Source organism: Syngnathus acus, chromosome 24 (assembly GCF_901709675.1).
Source record: "Syngnathus acus chromosome 24, fSynAcu1.2, whole genome shotgun sequence".
NCBI classification, from domain to species: Eukaryota; Metazoa; Chordata; class Actinopteri; order Syngnathiformes; family Syngnathidae; genus Syngnathus; species Syngnathus acus.
Genome location: NC_051108.1, coordinates 5,107,092 through 5,127,098, shown reverse-complemented (window position 1 = coordinate 5,127,098; position 20,007 = coordinate 5,107,092). Strand labels below are relative to the sequence as shown.

Genomic DNA, 20,007 nt, shown 5'->3' with positions numbered 1-20,007 from the left:
CATAACAAAATAATATCACAGAGTCACTGGAGATTCCCATTTCAAAACACTTCTTTTTTTAAAATTTTTATTAAATTAATCAGTTTCATAAATCAGCCCAATAAAAATGCTTAATTTTAGTGACCAAGTAAACATGGCAAAGCTGATAAAAAATATTTTTTATGGTCATGTTTGTGATGTTTGCCATAGCTACTTTTGCTAGGTAGACTCTATGAACCCTGTCACCCCCTTCAGAATTTTTAAATTTGGGGCAGAAGATGATGAGCCCCAAGACAGAGTCGGTGATAAAGTTCATAATTGAATCATGACATTACATACACACGTTGGAAAGGAAGAAAAGCTGTTTGATTGTGCCTCAATCATTTTTTTAAGTATCTACTCTAATTATCATATACGGGATACGTAGCTGGTGCCTTACAAAAAAGTTTCGACTAACTTTCCCAAGACTGTTTAACAAGCTTGTCAAGTGGGGAAGTTTGCTGAACTGAGAAGTGCTCAGACTGGAGTTGTAGGTTGTTTCCTTTTATTTGTATAATGTCTAGTTATGGTGTGAATGTTGAAAAGTAGAAACGAACTCTGGACAAAGTTTACCAGACTTATAAAAAAAAACAGGGAAGTAATTTAGTCACAAAGAAAGTGCAATTTAACTCTTATCTAACCAGGATGTCAACATTTTCCAAAGGCTATTGAAATGATTTGCACTGTCAGGCTTGCAAAGTGTTTGTATCAAATCGACAAATCATGGTGACAAAATAGTCGTAGCTTCTAAAATTTCTTATAGTTATAACATTAAATATTTAAAATGGTGAATGGAAGAAATGTAGCCTTGGCGACATTCATAAAGTACACACATCCACTTTTGTAAAAAAAAAAAATTGGAGAAGTTTGGAAGGTACCTGAATGATTATTTCCTCAAAAATGTTGAAATAAAAAAAAATACTTGTAATTTCCACAATGTCAAAAAAAACTTTTATGTATTGTGTTTTTTTGCAACATAACTTGTTTTTATCCACGTGAAGGGGCTGCCATCACTTAATCTCATTTTTTTAAAGTTTATTATAAATAAAAGCAAACTATTACAAACATTTTGGAACAAAAATAAACAAAACATTGTTCAACAAATACTTTAGTGTCAATAAAAAAATACTATTGTTATAATGGTGAGGCAATCATTGGAATTCATCTTTTAAAATTATTATTGATTTAAAAACTATAATTAAATATATTTCTTCATTGATTGGATGGGAGCTATCACATTATTTTAATGTCGCGTCTATATTTGAGACTAAAACTAAAACATGTGGTCAAGCATCTTTACATTATTGTCCGACATGAGTCATCTGAATTTTAGGTAGTCAAAAGTCAATCAATGAAAAGATGATAGTTGATTCATTCAAAATTACTAACACCAAGCAAATAAATATTTGAACCTGACGATGAGGTAGGCATGCTTGCCACTATACTCCTGATGCAATGCAAAACAATTGGATTATACAAACAAGGTTGCACTGCCCTGAAAAAACAATAATTAGTGGAATGAAACTAAAGAATAATCAGTGTACGAGTTTTGCAATTATTTTATTATCTCTTACTCAACTCCAATTAGTGTGGTGAAAGAAGGACAGAAAGGTGATGAAAAGGTTTACTTTCACTTGTAAAGGACAGCTCCGGAAATAAGATTTAGGGAATTTTCCAAAATATTTCGGGAATTCGATTCAATCCAATTCACATAAACATCAAAATGGGTGGGGCAACTATCATACTATGACCTGATTGGTTGGATCCAATGTCTATAATGAAGGTAAACAAATGGCCTGGCAGACCACCTGGAATATGTCAAATTACCAATCTAGTCGTGTTTATATTGCATTATTTTCTTTCTTGCAGTTCCTCATGCAATCCCTACAGGCTGAATGACAGATAAAGTTCACCTGCTGAAGGAATAATCTTTAATCCCCATAATATGCATTTAAGGTGTGTGTGTTTGCACCATTTAATCTAGTTAGCACAATACAATGCAAGTGTGACGATAGTCAAATCTTGCGAGTGGAGAGCTAAGCATATCGTGAGAAGCAAGCAGTAAGTTGTAGTAGTAGGAAAAATGTTCCATACCTAATAAACATGTGACATTTGTCGTGTCGTCAGTGACAAAATAAGTTGTTTAATAACATGATGCAGTCGCATTAAGGTGATCTTGATCTTTAACAAATGTCCATAAAGGGACCAAATTATATTGACAAAAACTTTTCTTTGACGTTCTGTGTCACAATCGAATGCTTTGCAGATAATTCATCCATCCACACTATCAGGATTTAAGTAATGAGACACTTAGCAGAAATGGTCGCACACAATGGAAAAGTGTCTCAATACTTTTGTCCAAGTAGTGTAGGTGAATGCACAAACAGCACCTGGTTTGAAATTCAATGGCGAGTGTTTTAATTAAAACACAGGTGAGGAAGTGGAACATAGTTTTTGCACTTCCATAATGAGAACAGAGGAAGCCTTTTATCTGTATCTGCTTCTGTCTTTGTCCTTGGACCTCCTGGGCGATCGACTACGACTCCTTCGACTCCTATCCCGTCCATCTTTCGCGGGTTTGTCCCAGGACCTGTCATGCCTTCGGTCTCTGTCTCTGGAGCGGGAACGTGAGCGATGCCGGTCCAATTTCCTGTCACGCCGGCCGTCCTCATCGTCCTGGAGGAATAACAATACGATAAGATATAAGCGGAAGAAAACTTTACAAAGTTTAACTGTTTACATGCAAATCTGGTTTCAATTGGTTTAATGCAATAGCTTGGCTTTTTTTCAGGTGATGTCAACATCAATGAGTTCTTGCGAGTTAAAAGGAACCAGTTAGACCAAATTTACTCACCCTGAAGGCTGAATATCATGTAATCTTACACGAAGGAACAGGGAAGTGCATGCAAGATAAAGTACTGTTCCAACCCAGACAAGGTTTTGTGTTTGCATGACTGGGCAGGAGTCAAACTTCTGCTTACAGCTTCAGTAAAGCCGAGATAATCAGGAATACAATCTTGATCTAAATAATAGATGCAACCATTAGGGGATGCGGCAAAAAAAAAAACATCGATATTGTAATCAATCATTTTTGTTGCTCTTGCAGTGAGCATCAAATATCAACATTGCTGCTGTCCACTGAAATGCAAACTTTTCAAGGCATGGTTAATAAACTTAAATGTTTATTGAAGTAATTTTGCTAATATCTGTTTGATGCATGTGGATTAAACTTGAATGGATAAATTAACCTATGAATTATGCTCATTTCAATGTCAAATATCAATATTATACTTTTCATTATACTGAGGGCACATTTAAATATTGCAAAGGTGCTAAACTAAAAGTCCGCAGAATCAGCACACCATGGGCAGGTCGTAAACACGAAGCCTCAAGGAAGCAGGAAATAAGTTTGTGCATGTCTAACAAGTTTGACTGTCTATTAAAAATGGAGATGAAAGAAAAAATTAAAGTCTCATAACAGAAGAAGGGCAGGTCTGCTGACTTGGAGGTTTTATAACCTTGAAAAAAATAAAAATGTATTTTACAACACATGGACAAAATTGCTGGTAGGCGTGTTTAAAGGAGAAAAAAAAATGTGAGGGGAAAAAAAGTGTTGAATTATAGCAAAGCATTAAACCTTGCGTTAATGATAACCTAACATTTTGATAATTTTCGACAGGCTAGTGCGTGCGTCTGTAGTTTTTCTGTGTTGTAATTTCACAACAGCACTCGAGAGAACAAACTAGTTGTATAGAAAGTCGAAACAAAGTCAATTTTCCATATTTCCCCTTTGATGGAGGCTTACACAGTACCTTGTGTTTTTTGGACTTCTTGCTTTCTTCAGCATCTGAATGATGATGACGTCTCTTCTCTTTGTGTTTTTTCTCTCCGGGCGTCTCCTCCTCGTCCAACAGCAGGTCATATCGGGAACTTTTGGAGGGGTTAAGGAAAGTTGAAAGGTTCTAGGGTACCATAGTACAAATCACTTCGGACCAGAATAAAACATCCGCGGGTCAACATGAGAGGATACTCTTGTTTGGGCTTCACTTGATCTTTCAGAGTCAGTTTGGATCGCTTCTCCAAGTCATTCTCATAAGCCTTGAAGTCTTCTTTGGTGTACTTGCCACCTACAACACATCATGAGGAGGATGTTTACTCAGGACAAAACATTTGGAGTTGTATACGTGTCACGTGGCGAAGGGTACCTTTCCCTTTCCATTTAATCTTTGACACAGACTGGCTGAAATCGACATGAATGCGCCGGTCGTCTATGAGCACGTTATCCATTTTGAAGTAGGCTTTCTCGCAGTCTTCTTGCTGTCAGGACAAATCAATCAATCAATCAATCAATAAATAATTAAAAATGAATAAATAAGTAAATTGAGAAAAAAAAAAGAAATACGAAAATTCTGTGATCATTTAAAAACAGAGATTTATGACGACAAAGTCTTAGGCATTGATATTCATCTGAATATCAAGAGTTTTAGTAGTGCTGTTCGATCTCACCTTTTCAAATTCGATGAAAGCATAGCATAGGGAATCTCCACTCTTCCAGTCACGAATGATTTCGCAACTGGACAGAACAGAACCAAAGACACAACGGTACTTATGTGAGCAACATCCATACATCCATATGAAAAGAAACATTGTTTACCTTTTAATGTGGCCAAAACGAGAAAAGATGATTTCCAGGTCCTCATCTGTGGTCACTGGGTTGAGTTTGCAAACAAACAGCACATTCTCTGGAGGCTTTACATCAGCATCTGGAAGGTCGCCCACCTGGAAGGGATGGCACACAGACACTTAGCACGAGCACGCAGATGCATCTTGAGAAACTTCTTGAGGCTTCTCCTACCATCTCCAACAGGATGGCTCGGGTTTTGGCTTCTTTCTCCTGAAGTCGCTCCTCCACTTCTTCAGCTGCTTTCCCATCTACATCGTCTATCACTTCATCGGCGCCAATTCGACCACTCTTCGCCCCCACAAAAAATAAACATATTTGTAGTTGGGTGTGCTTCCTTCAAACAGTTTATATTGACCTATTCGCCTATATAAAAATCCTGCACTCACATCTAGCTGCTCTCTGGTGGGATCAGGAGACCGATCAGGCACCGGGAGATCAGCGGGATCATCAAAAGGATCATCAAGGATGACAGTGTGGTTGATTCTATTGTAACATGACATAAAGAAAATTGTTGGATCAAATATGAACAAATGGCCATTAAGATTATTTGAGTCACAATTGAACTCACCTGATGTCCTGAAATGGAACAAAGTCAGCGTCAACAAAAGTCTCATTGATTTTAGCCACGATGTCCAGTCCCTCTGACACTTCTCCAAACACGGTATGCACGCCATCCAGGTAATCCAGGTTTTCGGCAGTGGTAATAAGGAACTGTAAAAATATAAATACTGTTAATGCTGTTTTAGAATTAATCTCAGATGAAAATAACTCACCTGAGAACCATGCTGGTCACTTCCATTGTTTACCATAGACACTGTCCCTGTTTTTCTGTGTTTTATACGTGGTGTTTTCTCCGAGTCGAAAAAACGGGCCTGGTCCCCGTACAGTTTGCTAGTGACACACAAAAGGAGGACGCTGATGCTGTCAACATGCCTTGTTGAAGAAAGGCAGCAATAGAGATTAAGATGACCCACCAGTAGATTGACTCTCCACCCCGACCCGTCCCGGTTGGGTCCCCAGTTTGAATGATGAAGTCTCTCTGTAATGTTAAATAAATAAATAAATACATACATACATACATACATAAGTCACATTCTGCATTTTGAGTGTGCAACAATCTTCCTTTACCTGTACATTGTGGACAAGACAGTAGTTGTAGTACTTTATCTTGCATAATTTCAGAAAGTTGAGGGATGCTGTAAAGAAAAGATACAATTTGGTTGTTTATTACATTTCTAAAATGTTTTCACATTCCACGCCTTTTGTTAAATCTGAAGAGAGATCGATGATTTGATGACTTGACGTCTAGTAGCTGAGTAACTAAGTAGCGAGTAAGCTAACAGCTAAAGCCTGCAGATAGTTATTCTTGAATCTATTAAAGCTTCCGGTTACTTTATGGGACGAGTTATTATCATGTGATCGCCATTGCTTGGAAAGAGGGATGTTTTTTGGTTTTTTTTACCTTTCGGCCTTTCTTCAGTGAATAAATCAATCACAATATCGCCGAGCGTCGTTTCAAGAAGGACCGCCATGCCAACGTGTGAGATCTCGCGAGAGAAGTAAACGGGATAGCTGTTTTACGCGCGTGCGCAGTTGTTATTTCCTTGTTAACTTGTACGTACTGCTGAATTAATCCATGATAAAATGGCAGGGGCAACTCTTTTTGTTATAATTCTATTTTGTGTCATTATAAAGCACACCGAGTCATCTCCGAAGACGGTAAGACCCACACTAGTAAATACTATTGCACTAATAATGACACCGACGTTCCGGTCAGTTGTGGTAAGACGTAAACATCATTTGTTTTGGTTTTCACGTGTTCGCAGATTCCTTATTTATAATAACGCTAAACTGTGTGAATGAGTTTTTTTTTTTTTTTAGAAATGGATGGTTAAAGACTCAATTTTAATCTCAATTGTTGGTAGATTGACGTTCGGGAGATATGACGTAAGATAAGCGAGTAGAAGTTCTGTTGATACCTCTGGGCTGGTTATATTTCACAATGTTGGTGACTAATATATTGATTAATGTAGGAAAATATCCTGATCAACGTGACAGCAGGGGCATTGGCAGATGCACAAGAATCTAACAATTTGCAGGTACAGTACACCCAGTTCCTGGTTTCCCCAACAATTACCAATCCTACAAAACTGGTATTTGTTGTTTCAGATTACTTTAAACATATCGGTTGGCGAGGAGGTATTGGTAAATGATGTTCCTGTTCAGTTATCGGGGGTGACCCGATTCAACTGTCAAGCACTTCTCTGTAAGTTAACGTCAAAATATTCTTTCTATAGTGTGGCAAACTATGGCCTCATATGTTCTTTGTTTTCACTCTTGTTGGAAGTCAGTGAGAGATGGAAGATGCGTTTCTTATGCCTATGATTTGTTTTTGTCAGTGAATAGCACTAATGGAAGCATTGAGTATGAAGGAGGGGACCTGGTATCGACTGTCACCCGGGTTATGGTGACCCAGAACCGACTGTATAGCGACTTGGAAGAGGTGGTGGCTCTGCAAGTGTTTAGTGAAGTCATTGAGTTGGAGGGCAAACAGGTACAGATGATTATATCAGGGGACACTACCAACGCCAGAAAATATTCCATTAAATATGTATTTATGTTTTCTAGGTTCAGCAGCCTGATATGTGTGAGGTGAAATTATTGATGAGCCCAGATTTTGAGAAGCTGGCTCAGTTCACCAACACTTACCCCATCGGACTCAGTGAGATATTCAAAGTTTCCAGAGACAACGACGTGCTAGTCACAGATCCAACAAACCATGGAAAAGGTATGATGAACACTGCTGGTCACAGGTAGTCAATCTTACTAGTAAATTTTTTTTTTTTTTTTCATCATCAGATGAGCAAATGATGCTACAGACGACCAGTCAGTACCCTCTAAAACACTCTGGGACGACACAAGAAGAGATTGCAGCACCGGGAAAACTCCCGGAGACTCCACTTCGCATGGACGCTGACTTCTTTGATAATATTAAATCTGAAGACACTGAAACTGAAGAGCTGGGTCAACAAGACCAGATTTCCACTGAGAGTTCACCACAAGGATTTTTCTCGTACTCGGTGCGAAAATACCTTTAATGTGTCTTAAAGTTTTAGCTGTAATTGGTGGGAATTACAATTTTAAGTTATGTAAAAGATCGCTCAGGGAAACAATATTTAAATCCTGATCTATCAATTTACTTGAACTGAATTAAAATGTTTTTCTGTTCTGCCTTGTCAGGCCATGTGTCGTTGGGTGGAAGATTTCCGGGAGCGTCTGAGAATCTTCTGCTCAGAGTCACTGCCCCTCTTTTTCTTGGTGATGTGTGTGGTCGTCATTGGTGTTGTCGGATCAGCAGTCATTGTCAAGATATTGGACTTGTTCTTCCCAACTTGTGAACACAAGTGAGTTTGTTTACCTCACCATGACTTGGTCGATAATCTGTTATGAACAACCTGTACACATTTGAATATGTTTTGATGATGACTCAACTTTTTGGGGGGGATTTTCACAGGCGGATTTGTCATCCCAACACATTCATTTTGTTGCCGAATGAAGAGAAGCACACTCTCCTGGAGAACACAGAATTAGAAGAGGATGAGATAAAACATTAAATGAGGACTTTTTTTTTTGGTCAGTGTTTCTCTATTTTCTTTTGCATCTTGTGGAGTAAATGGAAGTCAGATGAGCCGGTTTGGTTGATATAAATGAGAAGGTTCTGTTAATTGTTATTTAGCACAGATGCAATCTGTCTCATCAAATTGTCTTCAAGCCAATAAAGTTGACTTGAGTGTTATCTCCAAGACGTAAGCCATCATACATAGACTGGTCATATCATTAGGTACATTTTGATGAATCATCTAGTCATCTGAGTGGCATTAGTATAAGTATTAGAACACTTTGGTGCAATGCTTTCCCAAACAACAACCACAATAGATTGTCAAATTAATTTGTCAAATGCAGATTTCCATTGGGAAAAACAGCTGCATGGTATAATTGGATTGGATCTCATCAGCATGCTTAATTCTATGGCCAGTGAGTGGATATATATGAAAAATTTTTTTTGCACTTTTTGAGGTAACTATTTAATTCGGCACATTTCCTGCATGAATGTCAGTCAGAAAATGCGTTTTTCTTTTTTTTTTTGTTTACCCCTACATGTGATTGTAATGTCCTTTTCACAATGCCACACAGTCTATTGTAGTGATGGATGAGTTGGGGGAATGTGTGAGTATTAATTCAAGAGCATGGGCACAATACAATGGTGAAACACTTTGGAAGTACAAATACTAGTAACAAATGATGCTTGAATCTGTGTGTCCATTTTCGCTACTCAGTGCATGATGTACAGAGATGCTTGTGTAGTCAATCTAGTGAATGCATTTTGCTGTTCTATCTGCAACTTCAATGGTAACGGCTCAACTTGAATTGGATATGACTGATTCTAAATTATTTTGCTAGTTTTCTTTACAGTGCCCCTGGTGGTGTAACACTGTATAGCAGATATATGCTCTGCTGGGTTGCATTGTTGTTAACATTTAAATCATCAATTACAGCTTGGCTGCATATGTTTGTCTATAACCCTGTGGATTAAAGGCTTTATTACCATCTATAAATCTTTCATTGGCCGCAAATAATGCATCATGTTATGATAGATTTGCAGTTTGATTATAAAACAGCTTTGTCTTTTTTTTTTTTCATGTACTCGCCAAACACCCTGTATGAAAATAAAAGAAAAGAAAACAATGTTGGATTCAGTTCCTAAAAGATATACTTGTGAGTTGTGACAAATGACGCAGTGAAACTTACATTGGGCTGAAAGTACACCGACCACTTAAACTCCTTCCTTGCTGGAAAAATCCCCTCAAAATTCTTTTGAACAAAATGTGAAGCCTGTGCGCACACATTTCAAAAGGAATACTGTATTTAAACATGACACTTTTTTTTTTTTTATATAATCTATTTTATTCATCGAACGATAGTAAAGAATGGCCATCACTAGAATGTGCAAGGATCACACATCCATATAAAAGCAAGTGCAAGTGTCAAGAGCTGGCCTTTTGGTCTGATGTGGTTAGATAATTATATCGTCACACAACTATTCAAGGCATTTGCAAAGGCACAAAATAAAATATACAATGTGTGGTAAGGTCTGTTGTGTGTGTGTGTGTGTTGCAAAAAATAACATCCACGTCAGTTATTCTTAGCTTTTTAAAAACTACAGATAATCTTCTGAAGATTATTAACAAATTTACAAAATAACAATAAACCAGCTTTCTTTGTCATCGGCACGCAGATATAATGAACAACTCGTGCTACAATTTTCACCTTTCAACAGGACCCAAACTCCTCAATCCACTTCTCGTACTTCTCGAGGTCTGCTGCCGACACAGATTTGGAAACTTTCTTCAGGGAGGATTCAAAGTCCTCCATTGTGGTGGGCATGTGCATCTCATCGCGGGGGATGTTGCGGATCTCCTCTGGTGTGAGCCCTTCGATTCGTCGCCTCATGGCCATCAGGGAGGCATCCCTGCAATGTTGCAAAAATGCTTTTATTCTCAAAAAGCAACTCTCTGAATTAGGTAATAGTTAACTGACCAAAAATTGTAAGAGCAGCATGGGTACATTTAAGTAGATTTTAATCAAAGAATATCTTAGATTATAACAACAAAATCCAATTTATTTCATCCACAAACAAAATACTGCACGACATTTCCCTCCAAATTTGAGTTGCATCACAAACCAGATGTCAAGTTTAATCAATTATTGTTCAAGTTATTGTTAAAAAAAAAAAAAAATGGTAAAAACAAATTATTGCAAAATCTCAACATTATTAATACCACATGACAAACATGCTGGTCTAGATTTTTAGCAAGGGTCATGGAAGTTGACAAACATGATTTGCTTTCACGGGCCACGTAAAAAGATACATAATACCTCTCCTGTGATCAATCAATAGAGATTTTTTTTTCCAGTCAAATACAAATGTGACTTTATCCGCCTGCTTCACAGATTTTAGACCAACCTGCACACATTTGTGATGTCAGCTCCCGAGTAACCTTCCATCTGCTCAGCGATCTTGTCCAAATCCACATCACTGGCCAGCTCCAACTCCTTCAGGTTAATCCGGAGCAGCTCCACCCGTCCTTTTTCTGAGGACGCAATGTTGAGGACACACAGTTTGTGATCAGTGCAGGGTCTATCTTGCCTCTCCCGTGATACCGAAAAATGGACAAAGACAGAAAAATATCATATCGAAAAAGAATGGCTGGATATTTGGAATCACAGCATGCCCGATTTTGTCATCAAATCTAAATCCAGTGTAACCTGATTCAAGATCCTATTTGTGGACTATACTTGATAATATCCCAGTTTTAAATGCTGGGGAGTTGCTACAGTATTTGCTAACATCATTTTAGCCTCTTTTGTCTTTAAGCCTCCTGGAACGTTTGCTCTGATAAATCAGTTTACACAAGCACGGGCAACCACCTGAAGCTAACAGTGCTAATTCACACGACAAATAAGCGATAAGCGAGAGAGCCAGAGAATCCACTACCTTTCTATTTTTTACGCATACAATAGAGACCACTACACTACAACAATGACAAAACCAAATGTTTTACTTTTTTAAATATATATGGCAATACATTATTTGGTGACAAAAGGCATCCTTAAATAAATCCCTGACTGTGCCCCTAAGGAGTCGTAATTCCATCAGGATTACAGGTCGTTTACCGAGAGGCTCAGCGGAAAATACAAAGAAGTGTACTAAAGGTTGATTAGAATGACAGAATGATAGGAATGTGGAGCTGAGGAAGCCAATTTGTGTTGAGGAGGCCTGGAGGGATAATCCAGCTATGGCCCCACATTATACAAGTGTAGAGCGTATTGTGGTATTGTTTGATATTCTACTCTTTTGTTATCCAATACTGTCAGGCAGAGGTGTCAAAATTAATACCTGGGATCCAGAACCGACCCTCCGACAACTTCATGTTAATTGCTAAATTAATGTGATTTTGGGCAGAAAACATGTCCCAAAATTGCATTTTTATTCCCCCACTTTGAACTGTTATTTTCCCCTCACTAATACTTTGGTCACATCAATTTAACGTTATCTGTTAAACTCAAATATTTTGCTTTCCCCCATTTTCCATGATTTCCAAGCAGATTGTTGAAGAGGAAACATACCTGAGGGTAGAGGAATGTAGATCCTCTTCTCCAAACGTCGCCTCAGAGCCTCATCAATGTCCCACGGAAAGTTGGTGGCAGCCAGGACCATCACCATCTTTGATGGGTCATCGCTTTCCGACGCCCCGCCAACGCCTGCACGAAACAAACGCGACAGAAATGTCTTTCGGGCTTCACTATAAAAAGTCGTAATATTTTACATCCATACAAAAATGAAATCCTGTTGCAAACAAAAACATGGATTCAGAGAATCTTATTGACCTACCATCCATCTGCACCAGCAGTTCAGCCTTGACTCTCCGACTGGCCTCGTGTTCCTCAGAGGTTCCTCTTCGACTGCACATGGAGTCGATTTCATCGATGAAGATCGTCGTGGGTGCGTAAAAGCGGGCCTACACAAGGATGATGTCATCATTTCTCTCTGATAGCTGCTGATCACTTGGACCAATCAGAAATCCCATCATCGGTTTGGAGCATGAATAGAATAATCCTTGGTTTCAATTTATTCAACCTATTTACAGCCTAATAGTGTTTCTTTTTCCCACATAAGCTTCGGGTAGCGTGTCTTTCACACATTATGTGGCTCACTGCATGAAATACTTGACGAAAATAGAGTCAAAGCAGAAGCTGTTCTAGTCTCCACGCTAAGAGATCCATGGTCGTCATGGCAACAAAAGCCAGACTTGCCATTGGCCCAGCAGTATATGGGGCAATTTATAGAATACATTCCCTTACTTGCATAAACTGGGTGTCATGGATGAAATGAAACGTTTAAAGGAATTAAAAAAAAAGAAAAAAAGCTACTAAATGGACATTGAATTAAAAAAAAAAAAAAAGTGATGTAATCATGCCGGAATTTACAATGACACAAATGACTTACCATCTCGAAGAGCAGGCGCACTAACTTCTCAGACTCTCCTCTGTATTTTGAAGTCAGCGTGGATGAGGAGACGTTGAAGAAAGTAGTCCTGCATTCCGTAGCAACTGCTTTCGCTAAGAGTGTTTTCCCCGTGCCGGGAGGTCCCACCATGAGCACTCCCTAAGGTGAGAATTTCACGGATTGTTGTCAGTGACACGTCATTTGCACAATTTGATTGCGTTAAATACCTTCCACGGTCTCCGTATGCCTTTGAAAAAAGCTGGCATCCACATTGGCAACACGACCGCTTCTTTTAGGAGCTTTTTTGCGTCACCCAGGTCTGCAATGTCGTCCCTTTGAGATACAATCATTCAAAATGTAGCTAAGTGTTTTCTTCATTTACCATAATTTATATGCTGTGAATTACATCACCACACTTTTGAGTCATATAACATTAAATAATCTTAAATTGTGCTAATCTTGTTCTTCATTATGTCCAATACGGTAGATAAAAATGGGTGCTTTAAACCAAAGCAAAAGCAGATTAAAACATACCATTTAATGTTTGGATTCTGAGATATGATATCTCTCTCCAGGGCTTCCACGAGGTCTTTGTCATATCCTGTACCATCAAACCTTTTCAATTCTTTTTCCTGGCCGTCTCCTTTGTTCTGCGGATAAAAAAAAAGTTTTTATTGAGCCTTAACTGAGAATATTAACTAAATTAAAAATAAATCAATTTATAAATGGGATTAGAAATACCTCTTGCTACAAATTAGAGGTAGGTTATTATACAGGTGGAACAACTTTAAAATCTTAGCAACGCAACGTAGACAAAAGCTGGACAAACAAAGCACTTGTCAGGCACAAAGAGAGTTAAACTAAAATGGGACACATGTTGAGTCACTGATTTAATCGGCCGAACGATTAATCAGTCGGGCCCTAATAAAAAGAACTGCTCATTTGAAATATTTACACCTGTCTAAGAATCTTAAATAAACGACTGGGGGATTGAGCATTTTTCCTAAATAACTTAAGAGGACAACAGCAAATGCTTCACCTTATTTTCCTTTGCTTTGCCAGCACCACCTTCCTTGGCTTCTTTTGTTTTGGCCCTGGGCGCTTTGTGTTTGTCTCCGTTGGCCCCGCGAGATGTCGGCCTCTGTTGGGCCTTCACGGCCACGCTGAGGCGGTTGTTGGTTGGCTTACTGTCTTTGTAAGGGTTTGTAGACCGCCTGACGGGACACGGCGAATGTCTAAATTAAAAATACAGAAGGAACCTCACAATTTCTTTTAGTTCAGGCAAAAAAGAACAGTCTACATCTGCATTGTAGTTTCCTTACCTTGGTTCAACGGGTCTTATGTCAAAATCATCAGGTTCAATTGGTTTAACAGGCATGGCGTCCAGTTGAACGCTCTCCAATGTCGACAGGAGGTCTTGAACCTGTCTATTCTCGTCACTAACTTGTTGCCACAACTGGAGAAGGAATCCAAATTTATCATTGTACTCATGATAAACGCATCCCAACAGATCTTACTTTTAATATTTACCTTCTGCCATCTCTGTTGTAGACTAGGGTCGCGTGTAATGTACACATGTTTCTTGATCTGTTCCAGCAAGCCTTGGTAGAGAACACTAGCTGAGTTGTAGTTTCCCAGCAAAGCATATTCACGGGCCAGCTTCATGTTCTCAAAGATCTCTTGTAAACTCATCGTGCTGTGGAAACACATTTGATCATTTATGACCGAATAAAAAATGCACAACCTATTAATTTATTTATTATAGAGGTTATTGCAGTTTACTGGAGGATGTCCAAAAATTCAAACATTAAGGGGAAAGTCCATTTATTTCAATAATCTATGTGAAACTGGTGTGTTGTATTACTTCAACACAAAGAAAGTAAAATCGGATGTTTACAGTCACAATGCAGGATGTGTCAGTTACTAACTACAGTGTCAGAAATAAACATACTGTAAATACCTCTCACTATTTAAATTATTACCCTTCTAAAAGTAAAATTATAGGGTGTCAGTCATCCCCCGTTTATCACACACGCGTGTCACTGAGGTTTTGTGTAGTTTGATGACGTCAGGTTTCATGTTGCACAAAATGTTAACAGGATCTTAACAGGATATGGATCACTCTCTTTTGTATACTGTACAGTACTAGCTCAAAATAATTGATTATTCGGAGTTTTAATCTTTGGAGTTCATCGGATATAATTTGCATCGCGTCTTTGTTTTGTAAACATTTGATTGCAATGCACGTAATATTTACCTTTAGTGAATGATTGGTGTTTAGACAAATTAACTTTGGCATGCGACATTCGGTAAAACAACAACAAAATAAAAAAGATGCTAGCAAAGTGACACACACGCATTGTTGTAGAATTATACAGCTGCAGTTTAAAGTACTGGAGCCTGTCGCTGATGGTTACAATGCTGTTGGCTGACTTTACACTAAGTTTTTAAAACTTGAAATTGAACAAAAGAGCAATGATACTCAACTTTTCGAGTGAGCTCACTACGAGCTGAGGTAGCGACAGACGTCACGAGTTCCGCTGTTGCAGTTCAAAAAGGATACGACACGAGATAAACACTTTCCTCGGGGCCGGGTTGCGGCGTCCGGTACACGGAAGTGGAAAACAGCGCCCTTTCCTGGAGCTATAAGGGAAGGGGATGGTCTAGTTTGCTGGACATGGTATCACCAAGTGTGGCCATACTGAAAGTTTTTATAATTAAAAATTAATCCAAACAAGACTCCGACTGTTCTTCTTAACTACAAGTGAAGAAGTTGTTATTTGAGGGGGTTCAAACTTGTCACATTTGACACGTTTTACAGCCGGAAGTATGACTTGAGCATGTGACTTATTTGGAGCGGAAAAAAAAGGATTTCCGGTTTTTCAAAATAAACTAAGATCCATTAAAGTGTGATCTATTAGAATAAAATAAAATTTAAAAAAATGTAAGTATTACGCCGCAATGACACGTTATTTGTTTACAATTTTATTTAAAAATGCAAATTGAAAAAACAAAATACAATAATAACATCGCATCTTGCATATTTGAGAAAAAATGCAACAACAGAAAACCTAGGGAGACAAAGCAAAAACCAAAGAAAAAAAGAGAGTACATAATATATAGTATATATAAAAACTTTGGACTCAATATAAGCAACGGAATAACATCTAAGTGCATGTCTTTTTTTTTAAAGTCATATCACTAAATAACGGGCGAGTCATACAAATTATTTAACAGCATTTTTTTCTGTATTTCACTTACTAGTTATGATACAATTGTTATCATAAAGACTGCAGCTGTACTATCCATTATCCACCAGCAAGTGGTGGTAGAGAGTTACAATAAACAGAGCTGGGTACTACTACTACAATCCAGAAGATGGGAGTGCCTCTTCCTGCCTCTCAGCAGCCACTATAAAGAGTCCCAATTCTCAATATTAACACAAGCATTTATATGGACAATTGCCTGTCTTGAATATTTATGTGAATAGAATCATCTTTGTTATGGACACACCCGGGCATGAAATTTGACCTCTGGATTTGACCTTTCCCAGTTGTGGACACAGCAAACAAACACATACTAGAGCAGGGGGGTAGCAGAGTATCGGTTTCTTACTCAAGGACATCGCAGCCATATCTCAGGAGGATGGTGATGACGATGAGTTTGGTGTGGAAGAATTTAAATGAAAGTCTGGACATCAATCCCATAAAATAAGTTGCATGCAGACAGACAGGTGACCTATCATCCAAAATAAATGAGTTCCAACCGAAGATGTTCTATTTTTGGTGCAACTTTTGGCTTGCCCCATCAGGGATCACCACAACGAGTAAGTCCAAATGTCAACAATAGAATGTTTCACATCTCTCATTTTGTTTGCAGTATTTTAGCTGAAAAAAAAAAAAAGAGGACTCTGAGCCCTCAGGTGCTGACTTTATCTCTTTCAGCCATAATCCCGACCTTGCTGCAGTGTCACTTCCCACTGCATACATTCAGCAAGATTGAAAAGCAAGGGTCCTCTTTGAATTGAGTAAGTGTTCTAAAAAAAACACATCAATTTTTTCTTTGACAGGAGTCAAAATGACGCAAGTCCAGTTTTTAGTTTTTTTTAGTTGTTAGTCACCTGAATGTTGTTAGTCACTTAAATGTTGTACAGAGGCTGAGATCAACCGGAGTCAAATTCCATGTTTGGCATGCACAAACTTGGCCAATAAAGCTGATTCTGATTCCTTCCATTACCGTATATTCTGGACTATAAGGCGCACCGGACTATAAGGCGTACCTTCAATGAATGGCCCATTTTAAAACTTTGTCCTTATATAAGGCGCACCGGACTATAGGCGCACCATTAATGCATCATGTCAGATTTTTAATCCAAATCAAATCATTTTCCATTTTATCTTTTTTAATTCAACTTCAGATGCAACAAATTACTTTATAATCACAAAATAATGATCCATAGTCTTTTTGATTCATGATTCATAGTCTTCAGCGGGCCACTTATGATTGATTTCATGACACAATGCTTCGGGCCAGTTTAAATTTAGGAATATGGTCCATATATAAGGCGCACCGGACTATAAGACACTGTTGGCTTTTGAGAAAATTTTAGGTTTTTAGGTGCGCCTTATAGTCCAGAAAATACGGTACATTTTAAATATATTTTTGTAATAAGTATTGTACACACCTCATCATTATGAAATGCACCTTATTGTCTAATTGAGACGTCTTACATTTCAGCACTAACTTCAACATTGACACCAACGCTCCTGTTATATGGAAAAACACTCCAGTGGACCATTAAGCAATAACATTTGCACTCTATTGAGTCCATGCCTTCTCATCAATAAGCACTTGGTCCATTTGTCCATTTTAAATGGGCCGGTTAGTGTCGGTCGAGACACAGCAAATAGCGGGTTTCTCTATAAAATGCAACAGATACAACCTCAGAATGCCTCTAGAGTCTATTTCTTCTCCTTTTATGAGCAGTTACTCTGGAAAATAGCCTTGCTCACACTAAACCTATTGACGCTAACATTAGCTCCGGTGTGGGTTCTCACGGTGGTGTTATGCATTGACGTGCGTGCAGTGCTTGATGAGCTAAGTGTGCAATGTGCACACAAAAATGCTCTTCTCCATGCTTCTGGACAAGATTTAAAAAAAGAAGACAAATACAATTAAAAACTTTCTTTCCAGTGGTTCACATTCTCTATTTTCCAAAAGCCTAGCTCAAGTGTGCTAATATTTTGTGTCTGTGTTATTGGCGTGCTTGAACACTGAGCACTGAGAAAGGTTTTGTGTTCTTGGAAGTCAGAAATCGTTAAATTCTCAATATATTTTAATATTTCGTTTAGGAAAAAAATTATAGTGAGTAAATGTTAGTAATAGTACAAGGAATACATTTTGAGAGAGGCTATCTTTAGTTTTTTTAATTATTTTAGTCATGAATGATTTTAGTCAAATAATAAACTTCAAAATGACCATTGCAGTAATACAATTTATAAAGCCCATTAGAGGATAACACAATTTTTTGGGCCAAGTCGACTGTGTTCACTCCCACAAGGGCGCAAACACCCCTTTCAAACTGTGCGTGTCTCCTAAAACAAAGAAAACTCCACATTAGCCGTTACAAATGAGTTTGATATGCAGACAAAACCATATCTCCAGCCATGACATCCGCTCGCCAGAGGCTGAGCTGCACTGTATTTGTTTACAAGTGGCTATAACGTGAGGCAGGGTAAAAAATCAGCTGTTCAGTTCAGCTGTAAAAACTCGACGCCCCCCAAAAAGATGGTGGCAAAGCACTACTTTTATATCAGACAACACTTAACATATTAATTAACTCTATAAAATGGTAAGGAAGTTTTTGAAGAAGTTTATTTTCGAAAGTACAGCACACAGATTGTTGGTAGATTCCCCAATGATCTGCCTATAAAGTCCGTTCTCCTTCCCTGCCTGTGTAAACACTGCCTAATGATCCTCCTCCAGATGGCTTGCCAACACCTTATGATTGTGAGCTGGACAGATTTGAAAAGGATCATTCATCTTCCTCTGACAAAAGAATCAGTCTAGTCAGCACAGCTGTTTATCCGCCGCCTCTTTCGCCACACGTGTGTCGATTAATCCCAACTCTGCTGCACAGCTCACATGATGTATTCTCGCCTGTTTTGACGTTTCCTCATACTGGCTTCCGTCCAACCCGTGTTTCTCCATCACTTTGATCATCGTTCTTGTTTGCATCGCCATACTCGGAATTCTTTTTCTATTATGAAATTTGCGTCAGAGTGATCTGGCAACTTTGCTGATATCCCTTTTTCCATTGTCAGAAGTCTCATTCCTTTCATTGCTGTGTAATACAGGGTGACATGTTTTGGCAGTCTTTCTGTATTCTCCTCTCACAGGGAATTACTGTCTTGACCCAATTCCACATGCAGTTAAATCTACATGGCAACAGTTTGTGTTGCAATACAGGAAGATGCTCAAACTGCACACCTTGTACCGTATTTTCCGCACTATAAGGCGCACCTAAAAACCTCAAATTTTCTCAAATTGGCCTTATAATCAGGTGCGCCTTATATATGAACCAATATTGAGCCACTACAGCAGGCGTGTCCAAAGTCCGGCCCGCAGGCCAAATGTTTATATCTCATATATGGACAAAGTTTTAAAATGGGCCATTCATTGAAGGTGCGCCTTATAATCCGGTGCGCCTTATATATGGACACATTTTTAAAATGGGCCATACATTGAAGGTCCGCCTTATAATCCGGTGCGCCTTATAGTGCGGACAATACGGTAGTTTTTACATAATAGCAGAAAATTTAAAAAAAATGATTGCCGACCTATGAGATTCTACTTTCTAACATAAGTGCACCTAATTCAATTTGAATATTGTGACTAGTTAAACTAAAAAAATACAAAACATAAACACATTATGTAATGTTTGACATTCTATTTGTTTAGTGGAGATGCTTGGAAATGTAAAAATCTAAAATTGTACGTATTGTATTCACACACTGTAACATGGACCGCTGCCATATTCTGGAGCTGTCACATTTCTCTGGGTTCTGTGAAACTGCAGAACTTCACACCAATTTTTCACTGTTTGCTGTGGTTGGTGTGTTCTCAAACACTGCCACAGTGTTTTCTTTTTTTTTTTGCACTGATGTTTTTGTCAAACCTATGACATAGAGGTCCTCAAGCTGCGTATATCTTTCCAAACATATTGAGTGAAGTGCAT

At 38.4% G+C, this 20,007-nt stretch overlaps 3 protein-coding genes across 5 annotated transcripts; 1 reads left to right on the top strand and 2 right to left on the bottom strand.

The window, feature by feature from the left end:
- Nucleotides 1–1,213: 1,213 nt before the first annotated feature.
- On the bottom strand, nucleotides 1,214–6,261 carry ppil4 (peptidylprolyl isomerase (cyclophilin)-like 4). 2 transcript variants are annotated; one of them, XM_037245320.1, is made up of 13 exons: nucleotides 6,165–6,261; nucleotides 5,831–5,898; nucleotides 5,677–5,741; nucleotides 5,476–5,593; nucleotides 5,271–5,413; nucleotides 5,089–5,185; nucleotides 4,874–4,990; nucleotides 4,673–4,797; nucleotides 4,525–4,591; nucleotides 4,224–4,335; nucleotides 4,049–4,145; nucleotides 3,831–3,948; nucleotides 1,214–2,694 (listed from the first exon to the last, which is right to left on the bottom strand). In XM_037245320.1, exons 1-13 carry the CDS (start codon nucleotides 6,232–6,234, stop codon nucleotides 2,506–2,508), a joined length of 1,386 nt encoding a protein of 461 aa, XP_037101215.1. In that variant the 5' UTR covers nucleotides 6,235–6,261; the 3' UTR covers nucleotides 1,214–2,505. The 2 variants fall into 2 exon arrangements, with proteins under 2 accessions (XP_037101215.1, XP_037101216.1); XM_037245321.1 differs by lacking the exon at nucleotides 1,214–2,694 and adding an exon at nucleotides 2,705–3,040.
- Nucleotides 6,262–6,273: 12 nt separating this feature from the next.
- On the top strand, nucleotides 6,274–8,976 carry ginm1 (glycoprotein integral membrane 1). The gene is given in 9 exon segments (XM_037245324.1): nucleotides 6,274–6,421; nucleotides 6,736–6,801; nucleotides 6,872–6,968; nucleotides 7,102–7,256; nucleotides 7,331–7,490; nucleotides 7,562–7,782; nucleotides 7,943–8,106; nucleotides 8,217–8,304; nucleotides 8,307–8,976. Coding segments are annotated over 9 exon segments (1,095 nt in total). The 5' UTR covers nucleotides 6,274–6,346; the 3' UTR covers nucleotides 8,376–8,976.
- On the bottom strand, nucleotides 7,780–15,574 carry katna1 (katanin p60 (ATPase containing) subunit A 1). 2 transcript variants are annotated; one of them, XM_037245318.1, is made up of 12 exons: nucleotides 15,258–15,574; nucleotides 14,301–14,466; nucleotides 14,093–14,226; nucleotides 13,810–14,005; nucleotides 13,305–13,420; nucleotides 12,998–13,103; nucleotides 12,771–12,929; nucleotides 12,156–12,282; nucleotides 11,891–12,025; nucleotides 10,728–10,854; nucleotides 10,031–10,232; nucleotides 7,780–8,157 (listed from the first exon to the last, which is right to left on the bottom strand). In XM_037245318.1, exons 2-11 carry the CDS (start codon nucleotides 14,460–14,462, stop codon nucleotides 10,034–10,036), a joined length of 1,461 nt encoding a protein of 486 aa, XP_037101213.1. In that variant the 5' UTR covers nucleotides 14,463–14,466; nucleotides 15,258–15,574; the 3' UTR covers nucleotides 7,780–8,157; nucleotides 10,031–10,033. The 2 variants fall into 2 exon arrangements, with proteins under 2 accessions (XP_037101213.1, XP_037101214.1); XM_037245319.1 differs by lacking the exon at nucleotides 7,780–8,157 and having other exon boundaries at nucleotides 9,652–10,232; nucleotides 13,810–13,984; nucleotides 15,258–15,571.
- Nucleotides 15,575–20,007: the final 4,433 nt, after the last annotated feature.